The 20,796-nt window shown below is 47.8% G+C and overlaps 1 protein-coding gene across 1 annotated transcript in view; it reads right to left on the reverse strand.

Annotated features, from left to right (window-relative positions):
* The window catches only part of ATRN (attractin), a gene marked incomplete at both ends in the record, with an annotated part of 93,109 nt that overhangs the window by 46,477 nt on the left and 25,836 nt on the right, over positions 1–20,796 (reverse strand). The window contains 9 exons of the mRNA XM_015828296.1: positions 2,501–2,638; positions 4,144–4,383; positions 6,640–6,825; positions 7,119–7,335; positions 8,967–9,148; positions 11,989–12,127; positions 13,320–13,441; positions 15,185–15,405; positions 19,342–19,426. Coding sequence (XP_015683782.1) covers positions 2,501–2,638; positions 4,144–4,383; positions 6,640–6,825; positions 7,119–7,335; positions 8,967–9,148; positions 11,989–12,127; positions 13,320–13,441; positions 15,185–15,405; positions 19,342–19,426 — 1,530 coding nt within the window. The remainder of the gene's footprint in view (positions 1–2,500; positions 2,639–4,143; positions 4,384–6,639; positions 6,826–7,118; positions 7,336–8,966; positions 9,149–11,988; positions 12,128–13,319; positions 13,442–15,184; positions 15,406–19,341; positions 19,427–20,796) is intronic.

Below are 20,796 nucleotides of genomic sequence, written 5' to 3' on the forward strand. Positions count from 1 at the left end.
ACAAAGAGAGGGAGAGAGAGGGAGAGGAGAGAAAGAGAGAAAGGGGGAGAGGGAGGGGGAGAAAGAGTGGGAGGGAGAGGGGGAGAGGGAGGGAGGGAAGGGAGAGAGAAAGGGAGGGAGGGAGAGGGAGGGAGAAAGAGAGGGAGGGAGAGGGAGAGACAAAGGGAGGGAGAGAGAGGGAGAGGAGAGAGGGAGAAAGGAAGGGAGAGGGAGAGAGAGGGGGGGAGAAAGAGACTGGGAGGGAGGGGGAGAGAGACAAAGGGAGGGAGAGAGAGGGAGAGAGGGAGAGAAGGAGAGGGAGAGAGAAAGGGGGAGAGAGGAGGAGAGAGAAGGAGAGAAGGAGAGAGAGGGAGAGAGAAAGGGAGGGAGAGGGAGAGATAGGGAGGGAGGGGAGAGAAGGAGAGAGGGAGAGAGAGAGAGGAGAGAGGGAAAGGGAGGGAAAGAAAGAGAGGGAGAAGGAGAGAGAGGGGGAAAAGGAGAGAGGGAGAGAGGGAGAGAGAGAGAGAGAGAGAGAGAGAGAGAAGCAGAGAGAGGGAAGGAGAGAGGCTTCTTCATTCACTTCTTAGAAGTCACGACTTTGATTTCAGGAAGTTGTCAGCCCTCAAGGCTGCCAAGCTGAGCTTTTTTGTGCGTCAGGAACATCTGCCAAACACCTCCGAAAACACAGGAGGCTAAATTGCTCATGCTAGAGAGCATCAGCCCAGGTGCGCAGGATCCACCCGGGGACCTCCGCCGCCCAATAAGCCGAGCGCGCCCGGCCCGTCTCCATATACCAAGCGTGTCAAACTCAAATTTCATTGAGGCCTGCATCAGCACTGTGGTTGCCCGGGGGGGGGGGCAGGTGGGTGTGGCCAGAGTGGGTACATCATTCGCGTCAAGGGTGCCTGTGGGGGCCTGGGCAGGAGTGGGACAGATCTGAGGGTCTCTGGCAGAAGGGGGTGGGACCGGGGCAAGTGCCAAGGCATGGTCCACCGGGGCAAGTGCCAAGATGGCCACCACAAAATCGTACATTGGCTCCCTCCCGGCCGGCCTGGGCCAGGGCCATGGCAGTGGGGGCCGTTCCCTCACGGTTTCCAGGATGGCTTCGCAGGCCACATGAAACCACGTCGCGGGCCGCATCCAGCCGCCAGGCCTTGTGTTTGACATGTCTGCCATATAGTGTCGGTTCCGCTCCTGGGTGGATGTATGTTCAGTTTGTCTGTTTCTTTGTTGAACAGTTTGGGAAGAAACTTCCCCACGCGCACCCCGAGCATCTTTTACACAGCAGAGATCGCTCACAAGCAACGGGAAAGAACGAGGTATAATATCACTATCAAATACTTGCTCGCCACTTCGCCATCCTTTATTAAAACATCGGCAGCTACGCCATTTCCTTCCCTGGGAAACCCGTCGGAATACAGGGGGTCCTCAACGTACGACTGCACAATTGAGCCCAAACTTCCCATTGCTAAGCGAGACGGATGTTAAATGAGTTTTACCCCATTTCACGACCTTTCTCGCCACCGTCGTTAAGGGAATCGCCGCAGCGCTCAAGTTAGTCACGCGGTCGTTAAGCGAATCCGGCTTCCCCTTTTGACTTTGCTCGGCAGAAAGTCGCAAAAGGGAAGAGGATCCCGTGATCCCGTCTTGTGGCGCTCGGGACTCGAACCTGGGCTGTCAAGCTCTCCAGCGGACGAGCGCAGCGTCTCGAACCGCTGAGCCATCTGGATTAAGAACTAACCTTCTCCAGAGTAAAAAGGACGGAGTCAGCTCGCTGATTTTAGGAACTGGCAATTTGCTGGATTTAGGGACTGACATTCGTGCTGTGTTGGTTTTTGGGTTTTTTTCCAAAATGGGGTCACTGCCGGCCTGTCTTTTGGGGTTATAAACCAGCAGCAGCAACAATCTGGCTTCGTTTTTTTTCCCCCCGCCTCTCCAGTTAATGACTGCGCGTTAAGCTATTTTAAGAGGCTTTTCTGCCTGAAAAGCGAACTTGCTGGGCCTTCAGGACTGGGATTCTTAACGAGGTATCGCTATACGAGCCCCTCTTCTCCCCCCAGACGTCGCTATCAATTTAATCAGTGAAGGAAAGCATGCATTCTTCCTTAATTAAATTATGCACTGGCAGACAATAGCTGGCCCGTCCTTTTCAGAGCGAGCAAAGGCCTCTCAGAGACAGGCAAACAATGGTTAGGCACCCGAAAGACGGGTTGACAAGCCGCCAGCTTCCGTCCCTGTGGAACGCTGCGTTCCCTCGGAGCCTCTCCGCCAGCGGAGCGGGAACCAAGGGCATGTCAATAAGCAATAACGCGGGCAGAAAATTAGAGGCATTTCTACCATCCAGCTAATTTGATCCAGAATTTCTTGGCCCGGCGTATTGAAATGATTGAGTAGGGGAACATGGGCGTTCTTGATGACCGCTGCCTGTGAAGGGCATCACCGCGGCTAAGGTGGCCGACGCACAATTGCTCGGCGCTGGTCTGCAATTAAGAGGGGAGGAAGGACAGGGGGGGGGACTTACGCTGGCAGGTCCCGCCGTTCGTGGGGTCTCCATAGTATCCGGAGATGCACGTCTCGCAGTGCCTGCCGGTCGTCAGGTTTTCACACCGCTCGCAGATGCTCTCGTTGATACATTTGCTGTGCCCGTTACACTGGCAGGCTGCGGGCGAAAAGAGGTTTTGTGTCGGTCTCTCTCTCTCTCTCGTGTCGACTTCTGGAGGCTGCCTCAGTGCTCGGCTTTCTTGACAAGCCAGAAGGGGGCCTGACAAGGAGAGCTGGTCCTGATAATCGGGGATCTGACTGCCCTGGCTCTGATTTCTAGACACCAGCTAAGATGAAAGGGTTGACCTAGAGCAGTGGTGTCCAGCCTTGGCAACTTTTAAGACTTGTGGACTTCAACTCCCAGAATGCTGCAGTCAGCCACGTTTTAAAGATGCCAAGGCTGAAGACTTCTGGACTTCAACTTTAAGAGTTGTGGACGTGCTGGCTGAGGAATTCTGTGAGTTGAGGTCTACACATCTTACAATTGCCAAGGGATCTCCCACCTTCGCAACCTTAAGTCTTGTGGACTTCAACCTTAAAACGTGTGGCTTCAACCTTAAGACTTGTGGACTTCAACCTTAAGACTTGTGGGCTTCAACCTTAAGACTTGTGGACTTCAAACTTAAGACTTGTGGACTTCACCCTTAAGACTTGTGGGCTTCAACCTTAAAACTTGTGGATTTCAGCCTTAAAACTTGTGGACTTCCACCTTAACACTTGTGGACTTCAACTTTAAGACTTGTGGACTTCCACCTTAACACTTGTGGACTTCCACCTTAACACTTGTGGACTTCAACTTTAAGACTTGTGGACTTCCACCTTAACACTTGTGGACTTCCACCTTAAGACTTGTGGACTTCAACCTTAAAACATGTGGACTTCCACCTTAAGACTTGTGGACTTCAACCATAAGACTTGTGGACTTCACCCTTGTGGGCTTCAACCTTAAAACTTGTGGATTTCAACCTTAAAACTTGTGGACTTCAGCCTTAACACTTGTGGACTTCCACCTTAACACTTGTGGACTTCCACCTTAAAACATGTGGACTTCAACCTTAACACTTGTGGACCAACCTTAAAACTTGTGGGCTTCAACCTTAAAACTTGTGGACATGCTGGCTGAGGAATTCTGGGAATTGAGGTCTACAAATCTTAAAGTTGCCAAGGTGTCAAGTCCCCAAAACCTCTGTATTTTCTACTTTGGGGGCCTGCCATTCTGCTGGGGGGGGAGGGGGAGCTTGGGATAACTTTCGCTTTCTACTTTCCCTCTCCTGCCTCCATCCCTCTGAGCAAGGAAGGTGTCTCCCTTATCAGGGCCACGGTTGCGGAGAAACAAAAGCTGTAGACCACCTTGAGATGCGTGCCAACTGCACCAGTTACCCGCACATCGTTGCCACTTGTGGATTGGCTAGATTTCAAATGGACATTATGACTCTGAGTGGAAGGAGGAATAAATATTGCTAGTTTAACTATACCTTTGAAGCGGGATTTTCCGCAGACCTTGCCTTGACTTCCTTACTGTCACTGACCCCTAATAAAAGTGTCCTTTTGAGACCATGAACTGAATCAGGCCTGGATCCCAGCCTTACAGGTGGGCCGCTTGGAACCGGCCCTTTTCCATACCTGGACACTGGATGAAGGACCAGTTATATTTGGTCTCCGTCAGGCACAGGCTGGCGTCCAGGACCGGGTCTGGATAGGCTTTTCCTGCCGAGGGCGCCGAGGCCACCGGCATCTTCATCGGAGCCCTGGAAGAGCCTTCCATGCATCGGCCCTTGCCGGTGTTACTGGGATCCGTGCACCAGCCGCAGCCCGGTTGCTCCAGGCAGTGGCTGCAGGTGAAGTAGCCGGAGCAGTTTTCGGCTGCGGGGGGGAAAAGCAAAGATTGTGCATTCAGATGGAAGTCCCAAAGCTACTTTCTTTTCAGGAGGCAACTGGACTTTCTTGTTTTTTTGCTTTGAAGATGTTTCGCTTCTCATCCCAGAAGCTTCTTCCGCTCTGACTGGATGGGGAGGAACGGAAGGATTTATACTCCTTGTAGATAGCCGGTCATTTGCATCCTTTTAGTCCTGGAGGCCACCTGGAGGTTTATCTGTGTGGATTCTGGACCGAGAGGACCGCCGGGTTTGAAAGAGGGGACAAAGAGGCCATCTGTGTCGAAATTGAACAGCCCCTCCCTCAACGGAGGGGGAGGGACACGACACCACCCATCTCCCGTCGACAACACGGTCCTTTCCGCAGTTCCAAGAAGGCTCCACACCCATTTGCACCACTCAGGTAAACCTCCAAGTGGCCTCAACGACGCAAAGGACCAGCCGTCTGCAAGGAGTATAAATCCTTCCATCCTGAATTATTGAAAAAGAATAGATTTAAATCAGAGAAACTTGGGGTACCTGAATAGTAACTATATAGGTTAGTTTAAATTTTAATATTTGAAAAATTAATAAAGTGTAAAACAGGATTTTGGGGATAGATAATGAGCTCTTCTAAAGCTTTATTGATTAATGAAATTCATATGTAGCAATACAAATGAAAATTTGTCCTAGAAATGTAGTAATGAGATTATAATATATCTTAAATAAATGGAGAGTTTCAGTTTCAGTTTAAATATGTGAGAAATTATAGATTTGTATAGAATAGACACTGAGCGGTTGAAAGTTTTGATTGATTAAGAGAATTTATATTTAGATATATTAATGAATGATTTTATTTGAATCAATTTGATTATAATATTATAGATAGATAGAGAGGGAAATTTTAAGAAATATTGTGTGAACTGTATATTTATAATGCTATTGTTTTCTTTTTTTATTTGATCACCATATCTCCACGTTGGTTCTTCAGCTTCTGTTGGTGCAAAATGGAAAACTAATAAAAATTGTTTAAAAAAATAAATAAATCCTTCCATCCTCCACCATTCAGTCAGAACTGAAGAAGCTTCTGGGATGAGAAGCAAAACGTCTTCAAAGGAAAAGAAGGAAGTCCAGTTGCCTCCTGAAAAAGCACCTTTGGGATAACCCTGACCTGGATTGACTGGGAATCTCCCTAGACACCAATGATGGAAGGCTTCAGACATGTCCCAGGCACCAGGATAAGAACAGAACTGTCTTTCACTGTCTTCACCATCCTTTCTTCCCGTTCTGATCTTGTCCCCACCAATTCCAGCTTCTTCGTTTGCAGAAGCCAGGGTTTGCTGTTAAACCCCTATCGGCAAGCCATGGCTTCTACGCAGCCCTTCAAACCGCAACTGGAAGAAGCCTTTGCGGACCTTTGCGGTGGCTGTTTTTTTAATTCCTCTGGCTGAAAGCCTCGGGAAACGTCTCCACGCCAACACTGTGGCTTCATCGTTTGACCTGGCTTATGTACAGGTGGTCCTCGGCATACGACAGTTCATTTAGTGACCGTTCAAACTTACAACGTCCCTCAAAAAAAAGGGACTTAGGACTGTTTTGCACACTTGCGACCGTTGCAGCATCCCCAGGGTCACGTGATCAAAATCTGGACGCTTGGGAACTGACTCATATTTATGACGGTCGCAGTGTCCCAGGGTTTCTTTCCTTCTCCTCCTCCTCCTCCTCCTCCCCTCCCCTCATCCTCCTCCTCCTCTTCCTCAAACTCTGCTCCTTTGTAGCACTGATGATGTTACCTAGTTGGGTCATGAAACGTCTGCAAGAAAACCCACCCAGCTCAGAGAGCACCAGGGACCCCACAGTCCTCCTCCTCCTCCTCCTCTTCCTCCTCCTCCTCCTCCACCACCACCACTACTATCACCACCTCCTCCTACTACTCGCCCTCCTTCTCCTCCTCCACTCCCTTCTAGCACTGATGTTGTTACCTAGTTGGGTCATGAAACGTCTGCAAGGAAACCCACCCAGCTCAGAGAGCACCAAAGACCCCACAGTTCTCCTCCTCCTCCTCCTCCTCCTCCTCCTCCTCCTCGCCCTCCTCCTCCTCCTCCGCTCCCTTCTAGCACTGATGGTGTTACCTAGCTGGGTCACAAAACATCTGCAAGAAAACCCACCCAGCCTAGAGACCACCCAGGCGTCCTCCCACGTGCCCTTCCCGAATGCCCCCCACCCGCCCTCCCGGGATGCTCCAGCCAGGAAGAGACGGTCTCACGTGGGCAGCTGCTGACGGTGTGCCATTCCAGGCACTGGCCGTAAGGGAAGGAGGCCACGTAGGCGTTGGAGTCCACGCACTGCTTCTTGTTGCTGCACCACATGCACTCGGAGTTGCTGCTGGTGCATTCGCTGCACGCCACCCTCAGGCCGCAGGGGGTGCGGCACTGCTTGGCGCTGTGGTTGGCTGCAGAGGGGGGGGGAGGAAAAAAAAAGGACACCGGATGCGGCACGGAGCGAATGTGAGCGCCTTCTCCCAAACATCTGCAGCGGTCAGGCGCAAAGAAGATAAGAGACATAGAGCACCCGATGGTTTCCCGCTGGTTTCGCTTTTTTACTTTAGTTAATTCATTCATTCATTCATTAATTGTTTTAAGGGTCTCTCCTCTCCCACTCTGCCTAAGTGTCATTCTACAGCCTCCACAAGGCTCGATCCAGGTGCGCACTGGGCCCGGTGGATGAAGCTCGTCGACGCTTTACCTGGCCGCTCGCAGACGCTGCCGTTGACCAGGTTGATGCAGGTGGCGGCCTTCAGGCCCTGGCTGCTGGCCTCCGCTAAGTAGCTGCAGAAGCCGATGTCGCTGGGCTCCCCCGGAAGCCACCGGAGCAGGGTGTTGGTGAAGGGGGACATGTCTTCCCAGCACCAGTAGGAGATGTTGATCTTTCGCAATCCGACCCAGGGTGTCAAGGCTTTGGGCTGGGGGGGAGGAGAGGGAGAGAGAGGTAGAGAGAAGGAGGGAGGGAGGGAGGGAGGGAGGGAGGGAGGGAGAGAGAGAGAGAGAGAGAGAGAGAGAGAGAGAGAAATACAAGGAGAAGGAGGAGAAGGAGAAGGAAAAATAGAACAAGGAGAAAGGGAAAGAGAAATAGAAGGAGGAGAAAGAGGAGAAGGAAAAACAGAAGAAGGAGAAATGGAAAGAGAAATGGAAGAAGGAGAAGGAGAAAGGAGGAGGAGGAGAAAGGAGAAAGAGAAAGAAAAAAGAGAAAGAAAGAAATACGAGGGGAAGGAGGAGGAGGAGAAGGAAAAATAGAAGAAGGAGAAAGGGAAAGAGAAATAGAAGGAGGAGAAAGAGGAGAAGAAGGAAAAACAGAAGGAGAAAGGGAAAGAGAAATGGAAGAAGGAGAAGGAAGAGGAGGAGAAAGGAGGAGGAGAAAGAAAGCAATACGAGGAGAAGGAGGAGAAGGAAAAATAGAAGAAGGAGAAAGGGAAAGAGAAATGGAAGAAGGAGAAAGGAGGAGGAGGAGGAGGAGAAAGGAGAAAGAGAAAGAAAAAAGAGAAAGAGAAAGAAATACGAGAAGGAGGAGAAGGAGAAGGAAAAACAGAAGAAGGAGAAAGGGAAAGAGAAAGAGGAGGAGGAGGAGAAAGAGGAGAAGGAGAAGGAAAAATAGAAGAAGAAGGAGAAAGGGAAAGAGAAATAGAAGGAGAAGGAGAAAGGAGGAGGAGAAAGGAGAAAGGAGAAAGAGAAAGAAATGCGAGGAAAAGGAGAAGAAGAAGGAGAAGGAAAAACAGAAGAAGGAGAAAGGGAAAGAGAAATAGGAGAAGGAGAAAGGAGAAGAAGGAGAAAGAGGAGAAGGAGAAGGAAAAACAGAAGAAAGAGAAATAGAAGGAGAAGGAAAAAGGAGGAGGAGCAGGAGGAGGAGAAAGAGAAGGAAAAATAGAAGGAGAAAGGGAAAGAGAAATAGAAGGAGAAGGAGAAAGAGAAGGAGAAAGAGAGGGAGGGAGAGAGAGAATCAATTGTCTGAACCATCACTGCAGTTGTCGTCCAGGGAGAGTCTCAGCCATCCAGGTCATGGTTATCCCAAAGATGCTTTGTCAGGAGGCAACTGGACTTCCTTGTTCTTTGAAGACGTTTCCCTCCTCATCCCAGAAGCTTCTTCCGCTCTGACCGAACGGCGGGCAACGGAAGGATTGATATTCTTTTGCAGTCACCTGGTCGTTAGCCTTCCATAAAGAAGTCGGGGCAATTCTTCCGCCAGAACGGAAGAAGCTTCTCGGATAATGAGGAGCGAAACCTCTTCGAGGGAAAACCAAAAAAAAAATAGTCCAGTGGCCTCATGGGGGAAAAAAAAGCACCTTGCAGACGTTTCACGGCCCAACTGGGTAACTTCATCAGTGTTGGGAGGGAGAACCACGACCTGGCGGACCTCCGTAGACATCTGCACGCAAACAAACCAAGCTCAAAGACAGCGTGAAGGAGCCCACACAGTGACACGGGTTCAAGTCTGGACGCAGAGATATGTTGCATTTCCAGTGGGCCCCACCCACCCAATGGGCATCCACGGCTGCCCCCTCCCCAGCGGAAACCTGAAAGGGGGGAACGAGTCACTCACTGTGGACTGGGTCTTCTGCAGCTCCTTCAGGAGAAACTCCACCTTCTTCGGCGTGGTGAGGGAGGCCAGAGCGGCGTTGTGACTCCGGCAGGCCAGCTTGGCGTTGTCGTAGCTGTCTTTTGTGTTGGTGATCCTCAGGCAGGAGTTCCCCACCAGGTGCCACGTGGCCCCACAGATGTTTTCTGCAAAAAAAAAAATCATATATATAAAACAGGGGTCTTCAAACTTGGCAATTTTAAGACTTGTGGACTTCAACTCCCAGAATTCCTCAGCCAGCCCTGGGAATTCTGGGAGTTGAAGTCCACAAGCCTTAAAGTTGCCAAGCGGCATGGCTGGCTGAGGGATTCTGGGAGTTCAAGTCCACAACCCTTAAAGTTAAAATAATCAGCCACAAAAAAAAATCCTTTTGTGGTTTTGTTGGCTGTGATCTTCCCTGGGTGAGTTGGGAAAGGAAAGAGACAATGCGGAAAAACACAAACGCAGTGCTTTGACGGCATGGCTGGCTGGGGGATTCTGGGAGTTGAAGTCCACCCGTCTTAAATTGGTCCGACTTTTTGTTACCGTACTGACATCCTCGACTTACGGCCACAGGGGAGTACAACATTTCTGTCGCTAAGCAAGGCAGTGGTTAAGTGAGTTTGTGCCCCCATTTTACGACCTTCTTTGCCACAGCGGCTAAGTGAATCCCTGCAAGTTGTTGAGTTAATAACACAAAATGGCTTCTCCCGTTGACTTTGCTTGTCAGGAGGTCGCAAAAGGGGGACCACGTGACCCCGGGACACTGCAAACCGTCATAAATGCGAGTCGTTAAGTATGAAAAACCATCCTAGAGTCACTTTTTTCAGTATTGTTGTAAACTTTGAACAGTCACTAAGCCAGGGGTAGGCAACCTTGGCCCCTTCATGACTCGTGGACTTCAACTCCCAGAATTCCTGAGCCAGCATGGCTCAGCTTGGAAACCTGTCCCTTTCCCCTCAGCATGGCTGGCTCAGGAATTCTGGGAGTTGAAGTCCACGAGTCATAAAAGAGCCAAGGTGGCCTACCTCTGGCCTAGGCCGCTTTATGACTTATGGACTTCAACTCCCAGAATTCCTCAGCCAGCATGGCTCAGCATGGAAACCTCTCCCTTTCTCCTCAGCTTGGCTGGCTCAGGAATTCTGGGAGTTGAAGTCTACGAGTCATAAAACAGCCAAGGTTGCCTACCTCTGGCCTAGGCCTAGGCTGCTTTATGACTCGTGGACTTCAACTCCCAGAATTCCTGAGCCAACATGGCTCAGCTTGGAAACCTCTCCCTTTCCCCTCAGCATGGCTGGCTCAGGAATTCTGGGAGTTGAAGTCCACCAGTCATAAAAGAGCCAAGGTTGCCTACCCCTGCACTAAGCAAATCCTCGTTAAGTCGAGGACCAATTGTATTATCTTTGTTTTCTGTTTTTTCTTAATATATTTTATTAATTTTTTAACATAATCATCATTAATATTTGGTAAACAGCGTGTTGTCTGGATTTCTATTCACAAACAATCAAAACAATTAATTTTTATAATTCCATACTCCACATAATAAGCTTCCCTTGATTTTCTCTTCTTCCAATACTATTCTCTTTTACCAACCTTAAATTAGCCCATTTCTTAGTCATTTTAGTAGGTAACAATTGAATATAGACATTTTTCCAGTGTTTCTACAAGTAACAACCCCATCAATACAAATCTTTTCTAGTTAATCATCTTAATCATCTTGTCACAGATCCTGTTTTTAAAGGTCTCCGTTTAAATTTGTTTTCCCCGAAATGTTAAAAAAAAAACATTTTTCCCTGTTAAGATTTTCTTAAGAGTTAATTACACTTAAGCATTTACGGCTTTTTCCTCATACAAGCCATCCCAACACCTTTTACATTTCTCATTATCTTAAAACAGAAACAAAACAAAAATTTAAAAAACTGTTCGTTGTTTCTTTTATTGCTGTATTATTTAACTTCTGTTTGGTTCACACTCGCATTTCTAAAATCGGTTTATTGTTGTAAGCAGCCTAAAGGAGAAACACGGGCGAGATAGGAGGCAAATAAATTTAATGACNCATCCCAACACCTTTTACATTTCTCATTATCTTAAAACAGAAACAAAACAAAAATTTAAAAAACTGTTCGTTGTTTCTTTTATTGCTGTATTATTTAACTTCTGTTTGGTTCACACTCGCATTTCTAAAATCGGTTTATTGTTGTAAGCAGCCTAAAGGAGAAACACGGGCGAGATAGGAGGCAAATAAATTTAATGACAAATAAATAAATGAATAAATGAATGAATGAATGAATGAATGAATAAACGTGATGATGACAAATAAATAAACAAAAACCAAGCAAGCTAAATCGAAACGTTTGTTCACGTCACACAAAAACAACAAGAGAGGACGGATTGTGAGGAAGGAAGAAAGACGCAACCTTGTTATGTGGGGTTGTAAAAAAAGATTCTCAGGGAGATGGGTGAGAATTCAGACAGCTCTGCCCCTCAGGAGGGAAATTTGACCAGGACCCCTTCAGGTCCTCGACTTATAATGATTCATTTAGTGACGGTTCGAAATTACAACAACACTTGAGGGGGGAAAAAAGGGACTTAGGACCGTTTTTCACACTTAACGGCCGTCGCAGCATCCCGGCAGTCAAAGGATCAAAATTCAGCGGCTTGGCAACTGACTCGCATTTATGACAGTCGCAGCGTCCCGGGGTCGTGTGATGACAAGCAAAGGGGGATCCGGATTCGCTTAACGACCGTTAACTTCCTAACTTATCAACCGCAGGGATTCGCTTCACAAGTACAGCGAGAAAGGTCGTCAAATGGGGCGACGCTGACTTAATCTGTGTCTTGCTTAGCGACGGGGATTTTGAGCTCAGTGGGGCCCGTAAGCCGAGGACTCCTGGTGAGCACCCCGTCCAGTTCTTTCCTGGAGGGGGCCGGAACCCAAGTTGTTGTTCCTTTTTTCTCTCCTTGGGGGGGGTTTAGGGGGGGGCAGGTGAGGGAGGGGAAGGCCTACCGGGCAGAGCGATGCACTCCTGGTTCCGGGCTTCCCACTGGCAGTTCTGGTCCAGGCTGCAGCTCTTGCAACTGCTCTTCTTGTTGCAGTAGAAGGCCGGGTGGTCCTTGGGGCAGCTTTCGAAGGCGGCAATGGGGGTCTAGGAGAAAGAAAGAAAGAAAGAAAGAAAGAAAGAAAGAAAGGAAGGAAGGAAGGAAGGAAGGAAGGAAGGAAGGGAAAGGAAAGGAAAGGAAAGGGAGAAGAAGGGAGGAAGGAAGGAAGGAAGGAAGGAAGGAAGGAAGGAAGGAAGGAAGGAAGGAAGGAAGGAAGGAAGGAAAAGAGAGCAAAAAATAAGCTTTCTTTCAGTCAAGCGGGATTGATTCGGTCTGCATTCTTCCTTCCTGTCCTTCTCCCTTCCTCCCTCCCTCTTTTCCTTCCTTCCTCTCCCTTCCTTCTCCCTTCTTTCCTTCCTCCTTTTCTTCCTTTCCTTTCTTCCTTTCCTACCTTCCTTTCCTCCCTCTCCTTCCTTCTTTCCCTCCCTTTTTCTTCTTCCCTCCTTCTCTCCCTCCCATCCTTCCCTCCTTCCCTCTCCTTCCTTCCTCCCTCCCTCTTTTCCTTCCTCCCTCCCTTCCTTCCCCTCCCTCCCTCCATCTTTTCTTCCTTCCTTCTTTCCTTTCTCCCTCCCTCCCTCTCCTCCCTTTTTATCTTCCTTCCTTCCTCCCTTTTTCTTCCTTCCTCCCTCCCTTTTTCCTTCCTCCCTCCCTCTTCCTTCTTTTTCCTTCCTTCCTTCCTCTCGTTTCTTCCTTCCTCCCTCCCTTTTCCTTCCTTCTTCCCTCCCTCCCTCCCTCCCTTTTCCTTCCTTCCTTCCCTCCCTCCTTCCCGCCATCCATCTTTTCTTCCTTCCTTCCTTCTTTCCTTCCTCCGTCTCCTTCTATCTTCCTTCCTTCCTCCCTTTTTCTTCCTTCCTCCCTCCCTCTCCTACCTTCCTTTTTTCCTTCTTTCCTTCCTCCCTTTTCCTTCCTTCCTTCCTCCCTCCCTTCCCTCCCTAACTCTTTTCCTTCCTTCCCTCCCTCCATCTTTCCTTCCTTCCTTCCTTCTTTCCTTCCTCCCTCCCTCTCCCTTTTTATCTTTCTTCATCCCTTTTCCTTCATCTCTCCCTCCCGCTTTTCCTTCCTCCCTCTCCTTCCTTCCTTCCTCCTTTTCTTCCTTCCTCCCTCCCTCCCTCCTTCCTTCCTTCCTTCCTTCCCTCCCTCCCTCCCTCCCAATCAGCGTCTCCCCAACCCAGGCCCCGGCGTCAAGGGCCAGGGAGCCTTCCCTTGCAGAGGGGCAGCCAAGAGTGGCCGAAGGCTCACCTGGTCTTCCGAGCAGTTGCTGTTCTTGGACAGGCACTGGTCCGTGCACCAGTGGCACCAGTTGGTGTTGGCTGTGCAGCTGTAGCAGTCGGTGATCTGGTCGCACTTTTCGTGCTCCACAGCTGGGGAGAGAGGAGAGCCGTCACCATCCCACCCTCCGAGTGACAAAAGGTTTATTTCCTCTGCCCCAAGGATGCAGATGCAGCAGATGTGCTGCTCAGGGCAAGTGGACTTATCAGGAAAACTTCCTGGCCACAAGATCGCTCCAAAAGCGGATCCGTCTCCTTAGGAAGACGGTGGGTTCTCTATCTCTGGAGGCTTTGGATAACAGAATGACAGAGCTGGAAGGGGCTTTAGAGGTCTTCTAGTCCAGCCCCCTGCTGAGGCAGGAAACTCTACACCGTTCGAGACAAACAGCTGTCCAGTCTCTTCTTAAAAACCTCCAGTGTTGGAGCATTCACGACTTCTGGTGGCAGGCTGTTCCGCTGGTTAATTCTCCTCACTGCTAGGAAGTTTCTCCTTAGTTCTAGGTTGCTTCTCTCCTTGATGAGTTTCCATCCGTTGCTTTTTGTCCTGCCTTCTTCAGGGACTTTGGAAAATAAATTGACCCCCTCCTCTTCTTTGGGGCAGCCCCTCAAATATTGAAGTCCTTCTGAACTTTTACAGAAGACAGAATAACAGTGTTTGAAGGGACCTTGGAGGTCATCTAGTCCAACCCCCTGCTCAGGCAGGAAACCCTATACCATTTCAGACCAATGGCTGTCCAGGCTCTTCTTAAAAACTTCCAGTGTTGGAGCATTCGCAGCTTCTGGTGGCAGGTTGTTCCACTGGTTAATTGTTCTAACTGTCAGGAAGTTTCTTCTTAGTTCTAGGTTGCTTCTCTCCTTGACTAATTTCCATCTGTTGCTTCTCGTCCTGCCTTCAGGGGCTTTGGAGAATAGCTTGACTCCCTCTTCTTTGGGGCAGCCCCTGAGATACTGGAAGGCTGCTATCCTGTCCCCCCTCATCCTTCTCTTTGTTAGGCTAGGCCAGAGGTAGGCAACCTTGGCTCTTTTATGACTCGTGGACTTCAACTCCCAGAATTCCTCAGCCAGCATGGCTCAGCTTCGAAACCTCTCCCTTTCCCCTCAGCATGGCTGGCTCAGGAATTCTGGGAGTTGAAGTCCACCAGTCATAAAAGAGCCGAGGTTGCCTACCCCTGCACTAGACATACCATAATGGAGTCCAAAACCTACATTGCTAAGCCAGACAGTTATTACGTGAATTTTGCCCCATTTTACGTGATCCCCGGGGACACTGCGACTGTCGTAATTATGAACCAGTGGCCAAGTGTCTGAATTTTGATCACGTGACCGTGGGGAGCCTGCGACAGTCGTTAAGTGTGAAACCCGGTCATAAAACAGACACTATTTTTTAATGGTCACTAACCGAATAGTCGTAAACTGAGGACCACCTGCATATCCACTATCCAGCTGACAAAGAACATTTCGTGGCAGTGGACGAAATGAAAGGGCATCCGACTTTCAAGGTCAAAAAAATAAAATAAAATAAGAAATAAAAATAAAATCAAGGACCCCTCCCAATTTGATTTTCCACTGGCTGCTCTGAAACAGTAAACACAACCTCACAAAGGAGTGTGTATGCCGGTATTTCTCACCCTCGGCCACTTTAAGACCTGTGGACTTCAACTCCCAGCCAGCCATGCCTGCTTCTTTTTCTCTTACCCCCTAAAGTGAAGAGAGCGCAGAGAAAGGGATTACAAGAGAATAAGCTACGGTGGCTGGGGAATTATGGGAGCTGAAGTCCACAGGCCTTCAAAGTGGCCACGGACACAGTATGGATAAAAACCAATGTTTTATACGTACCCAGCCAAGAAGGGCATTCGTCATTCGTTTTGCGTTCTTGCTGTGTGGGGGCCCCTTCCCACGGGAGGCACTGGGAAACCGAGGCGTTCCAGACACATCGGACGCCAGGGCCCGCCTTTAAGCAGGAGACCTTAGTGAGGTACGCTTCGCAGCTTTCGGGCGTGTATTTCACGAGGTCGCTCAAAAGCAGGCTGTTGAAGCCTCCGAAGAGGTACATGGTGCTAACAAAAAAAGGAAGAAGATGGAAGGGGTTAATCCAGGGCTCTGACGCTGGCAAGGAAGGCTGGGGTCAAGAGTGATTTTAGGGCCTATTGTGTAAGTCCCTTGGACCAGACCGATCAGAGTAGGCAAAGAGGTTATCTCGTGCTTATTAGTCTTCTCTCTTCTCTTACTTCTCTTCTCTTCTAAATTGTATTCTATTCTAAATTCTAAATTGTATTCTGTTCTATTCATACTTGTATTCTATTCTATACTCTAATCTCTATTCTGTTCTGCATTGTATTATTCTCTTCTATCATCTATCCTATCCTATCCTATCCTATCCTATCCTATTGTTCTGTTCTGTTCTGTTTTATTCTGTTCTATTCTGTTCTATTCTATTCTATTCCTTATTCTATTCTATTGCTTATTCTATTCTATTCCTTATTCTATTCTATTCTATTCCTTATTCTATTCTATTCTATTCCTTATTCTGTTCCTTATTCTATTCTATTCTATTCTATTCCTTATTCTATTCCTTATTCTATTCTATTTCTTATTCTATTCCTTATTCTATTCTAATCTAATCTATTCTATTCTATTCCTTATTCTATTCTATTCTATTCTATTCTATTCTATTCTATTCTATTCTATTCTATTCCTTATTCTATTCCTTATTCTATTCTATTCTATTCTATTCTATTCCTTATTCTATTCCTTATTCTATTCTATTCCTTATTCTATTCTATTCTATTCTATTCCTTATTCTATTCTATTCTATTCCTTATTCTATTCTATTCTATTCTATTCCTTATTCTATTCTATTCTATTCTAGTCTAGTCTAGTCTAGTCTCTATTCTATTCTATCTATTCTATTCTATTGTTTTCTATTCTCTATTCTCTATTCAGTTCTATTCTACATTCTATTAGTCTATCATTCTATTATATTCTATTCCTTATTCTATTCTATTCTATTCTATTCTATTCTATTCTATTCTATTCTATTCTACTCTATTCTAGTCTAGTCTTTCCTATTCCTATTCTATCCCTATTCTATTCTATCCCTATCCCTATTCTAATTCTATTGTACATTGCATTATTCTCTTCTATCTATCATCTATTCCATTCCATTCTATTTCTAATGCTAATGCTAATTCTATCTTGCATTATTACATCACCTTTGCGTCATGCTACATTACATAACTTTTCCCCCCATCATCTCACCACAAGGCGACTCCAGCTGGCTTCCAAACCTTATCGTATGAACGGTAACGAAGAGAGGCTTAGACAGGCTTATTCCCAAGCCATGGCTACCTCCAATCGAAGGGAACTCCCAAGCGAACGGAAAAGGCTTGGGTGAATAGCTCACGTCGCGTATTTTGAGGGCAGGTATTTTCTTATTCTTTTTTTTTTAACTTTTGAAATGCAGAATTACGACCGGAGTGCAGAAGGAACAGAAACCTTTTCATTGCAGAGCGTCCCGAGCAAGCGAAGGGGAGCCAAAAACTTTCTAACGGAACCTAAGTAGCGTTAAAACAGCTTTCGGCGGGATTTTATTTTATTTTATTTTTAAAGCAACGGGCGAAGCTGCGGATGAAGCGAGGGCTCGGCAGAATGTGGGAGATAAGAGTTCAGGAAAGGCAGCTCGGAACCGCAAGCCGGAACCGCCAATGGCTTTTGCCCAAGAGAAGATTTAAGAGGGGGTCTTTTGGGGGGGAGCGGTTAAGCCGGAGGCCCATTAGCCAGCGAATGGGCTGGAAAAACTGAGTAGGAATCTGGTCGTTCAAAGCCAGGGGGGACGGATGGAGGATCCTGTGAGCTAAATCATCAGGTTTCAAAACTTGTAAAAAGTTACGTTCCCACAATTAACCTCTGCAGCTCGTCAGCATGCGGAAATAAAGAGCTGGAGGGGGAGAGAGGAAGAATTGGACTCTGTTCAAGAGGCGATGCACGCTCTGTTCAGACGCAAGGATACGGTTGATGTAAAGGAGACGTGGAGGTTTTTTATGCTTCCCAACCCCCAGGCTACATCTGAAGGACGAGGGGGGACATGATAGCAGTGTTCCAGTATTTGAGGGGCTGCCCCAAAGAAGAGGGAGTCAAGCTGTTCTCCAAAGGACCTGAAGGCAGGACAAGAAGCAACGGATGGAAACTAATCAAGGAGAGAAGCAACCTAGAACTAAGGAGGCATTTCCTGACAGTGAGAACAATTAACCAGTGGAACAACCTGCCTCCAGAAGCGGTGAATGCTCCAACACTGGAGATTTTCAAGAAGAGACTGGACAACCATTTGTCTGAAATGGTATAGGATTTCCGGGTTGAGCAGGGGGTTGCACTAGATGACCTCCAAGGTCCCTTCCAGCTCTATTATTCTGTGTTCTCAGTTTTAAGAATCCCACCTCATGAATCAAAGTCTTGTCGCCATTAGCTCTTCAATCTGCAATCACCAGATCTGAAGGACCAGGGGTGACATGACAGCAATCTTCCAGTATCTCAGGGGCTCCCCCAAAGAAGAGGGAGTCAAGCCATTCTCCAAAGCGCCGGAAGGCAGGACAAGAAGCAACGGATGGAAACCAATCAAGAAGAGAAGCAACCTGGAGCTCAGGAGAAATTTCCTGACAGTGAGAACAATTAACCAGTGGAACAACCTGCCTCCAGAAGCGGTGAAGGCTCCAACACTGGAAGTTTTTAAGAAGAGACTGGACGGCCATTTGTCCAAAATGGTATAGTTCTCCTGCCTGAGCAGGGGGTTGGACTAGATGACCTCCAAGGTCCCTTCCAACTTTATTATTATTATGAAGAAACTGGATAGCCATTTGTCTGAAATGGTATAGGGTTTCCTGCCTGAGCAGGGAGTTGGACTAGATGATGTAAAACATATAAGGGACGGCTGCTGGAATTGGGGATGTCTAGTTTAATGAAGAGAAGGACGAGGGGGGACAGGATAGCAGTATTCCAGTATCTCTGGGCTGCCCCAAAGAAGAGGGAGTCAAGGTATTCTCCAAAGCGCCTGAAGAAGGCAGGACAAGAAGCAACGGATGGAAACTCATCAAGGAGAGAAACAACCTGGAACTAAGGAGAAATTTCCTGACAATGAGAACTATTAACCAGCGGAACGGCTTGCCACCAGAAGTTGTGGGTGCCCCATCACTGAAGGCTTTAAATAAGAGATTGGATGGCCGTCGTCTGGAATGGTCTAGGGTCCCCTGCTTGAGCAGGGGGTTGGACTAGAAGACCTCCAAGGTCCCTTCCAACTCTTGTTATTCTGTTAGCGACTGGCGCTTCAGCGGCTGTATAATGTCCCGGAAAAATATCTTAAAAACAAGATATGTTTCACTGAGATGTGGGAGTCCTAAAGTGGTTACCTCTCCAGGCATCACAGCAGCAGGAATAATCTATTGCGCAAAAACGGAATCAAATCCTTGGATTTCCATAATGGACAAAACTGGCTTCAAAAGCTGAGGGAGTTGGCAGAGACGGCTTAATTGACTGCTTTGATTTAAAAAGAAAGAAAGAAAGAAAAAAATAACACAATTAACTTCCTTTCTACTTGGAAAACTGCTTCTGGACTTTGTGCTTGAGCTGGAAAAAAAAAACTGATTTGGGGTTTGGCTGACTAAACAGGCTAGTTATTACAGAAAGGACTAGCGTGTATTATTACACAAAAGGGAAAAAAAGATGAGGTGGTGTATGTTATGACCTTATTCTCCTGCACCAAAAAAAAAGAGAGAATTCAAGGCTTTTCTTTTTCCGTTCCTTTTTACGCTACGCTTTTTCTCCTTCCGTTTCTCTCCGCAGTTTTGCATTTTATCTCTCGGTAAACGAATTAAAAACAAAAAAATAAGAACTAGAAAGGTTCTTCGGGAACCCACAACGCCGACGCCGCCCCCGTCTCCCTTTTCCCCCTACTACTACTACTACCACTTTCCACCCAAACGCAAGATACTCCGCCTCCTTACTTATTCCTCAGCACCGCCGAGTGTCCAAACCGGTTGATGTCGTGGGGGAGATCGGGGGGAGGAAGCACCGACCAACGATCGCAAGCTAGGATGAGACAAAAAAAAATAAAATAAAAATAAAAGCTTGTTTCAAAAGCATTCAAGTGGCACGCCGGGCGTAGTTAAAACGTTGCTTATTCCCACAGACATTTCAGTGAGAATTCAGAAAGCAGGGTCGTTATTCCAAAGGGCACGGAACTGTGGCGGGATTTGCACGGCGAATGTAAATAGCAATAAAGGAGAATATTTGTAGCTTGCAGGATTGACATGAGGAGTCCTTGGTAGTCTCTGAGCTTGCTTGTTTTCTTGCAGACGTTTCATTACCCAACTTCACTGTTGTAGTAAAGGTACAGTAATCGGTAACTTATCGGCAGGAGGAGGAGGACTGTGGGATCCTTGGTGCCCTCTGAGCTTGCCGATTTTCTTGCAGACGTTCCATGACCCAACTAAGGGATAACATCAGAAAGGAGTGGGGTTTGTTTCTAGCACTTCCTTCTTACACTGATGATGTTACCTAGTTGGGTCATGAAACGTCTGGAAGAAAACCACCAAGCTCAGAAAGCACCAAGGACCTCACAGACTACTACTACTACTACTACCACTACAACCACCTCCACCACCACCACCACCACCACCACCACTACTACTACTACTACTACTACTACTACTAATTCTTCTTCTTCTTCTTCTTCTTCTTCTTCTTCTTCTTCTTCTTCTTCTTCTTCTTCTTCTTCTTCTTCTTCTTTTCCTCGTTCTCCTTCCTCCTCCATATCCTTCACCTCCTCCTCCTCCTCTCTGCAAACCCCACTTCCTTCTAGCACTGATGCTGTTCCCTAGTTGGGTCATGAAACGTCTGCAAGAAAACCACCCAGCTCAGAGAGGACCCCACAGTCCTTTTCCTCGCCCCCTTCCTCCTCCTCCTCTTCTTCCTCCTCCTCCTCCTCTCCACAAACATCACCCCTTTCTAGCACTGATGATGTTACCTAGTTGGGTCATGAGACGTCTGCAAGAAAACCACCCAGCTCAGAGAGCACCAAGGACTCCACAGTCCTCCTCCTCCTCCTCCTCCTTCTCTCCGCAAACATCACCCCTTTCTAGCACCGATGATGTCACCTAGTTGGGTCATGAGACGTCTGCAACCAACTCAGAGAGCACCAAGGACCCCCACAGTCCTCCCCCTTTCCCTTCCCCTCCTCCTCCTCCTCCTCCCCCATCCTCCTCTCTGCAAACCCACCTTCCTTCTAGCGCTGATGGTGCTACCTAGTTGGGTCATGAAACGTCTGCAAGGAAACCACCCAGCTCGGAGAGCACCAAGGACCCCACAGTCCTTGTCCTCCTCCATCACCACCACCACCACCACCACCACCACCCCACTCCCTTCTAGAACTGATGCTGTTACCTAGTTGGGTCATGAAA

The sequence above is a fragment of the Protobothrops mucrosquamatus genome, unplaced genomic scaffold (assembly GCF_001527695.2).
Source record: "Protobothrops mucrosquamatus isolate PMUCROS unplaced genomic scaffold, P.Mucros_1.0 scaffold4387, whole genome shotgun sequence".
NCBI classification, from domain to species: Eukaryota; Metazoa; Chordata; class Lepidosauria; order Squamata; family Viperidae; genus Protobothrops; species Protobothrops mucrosquamatus.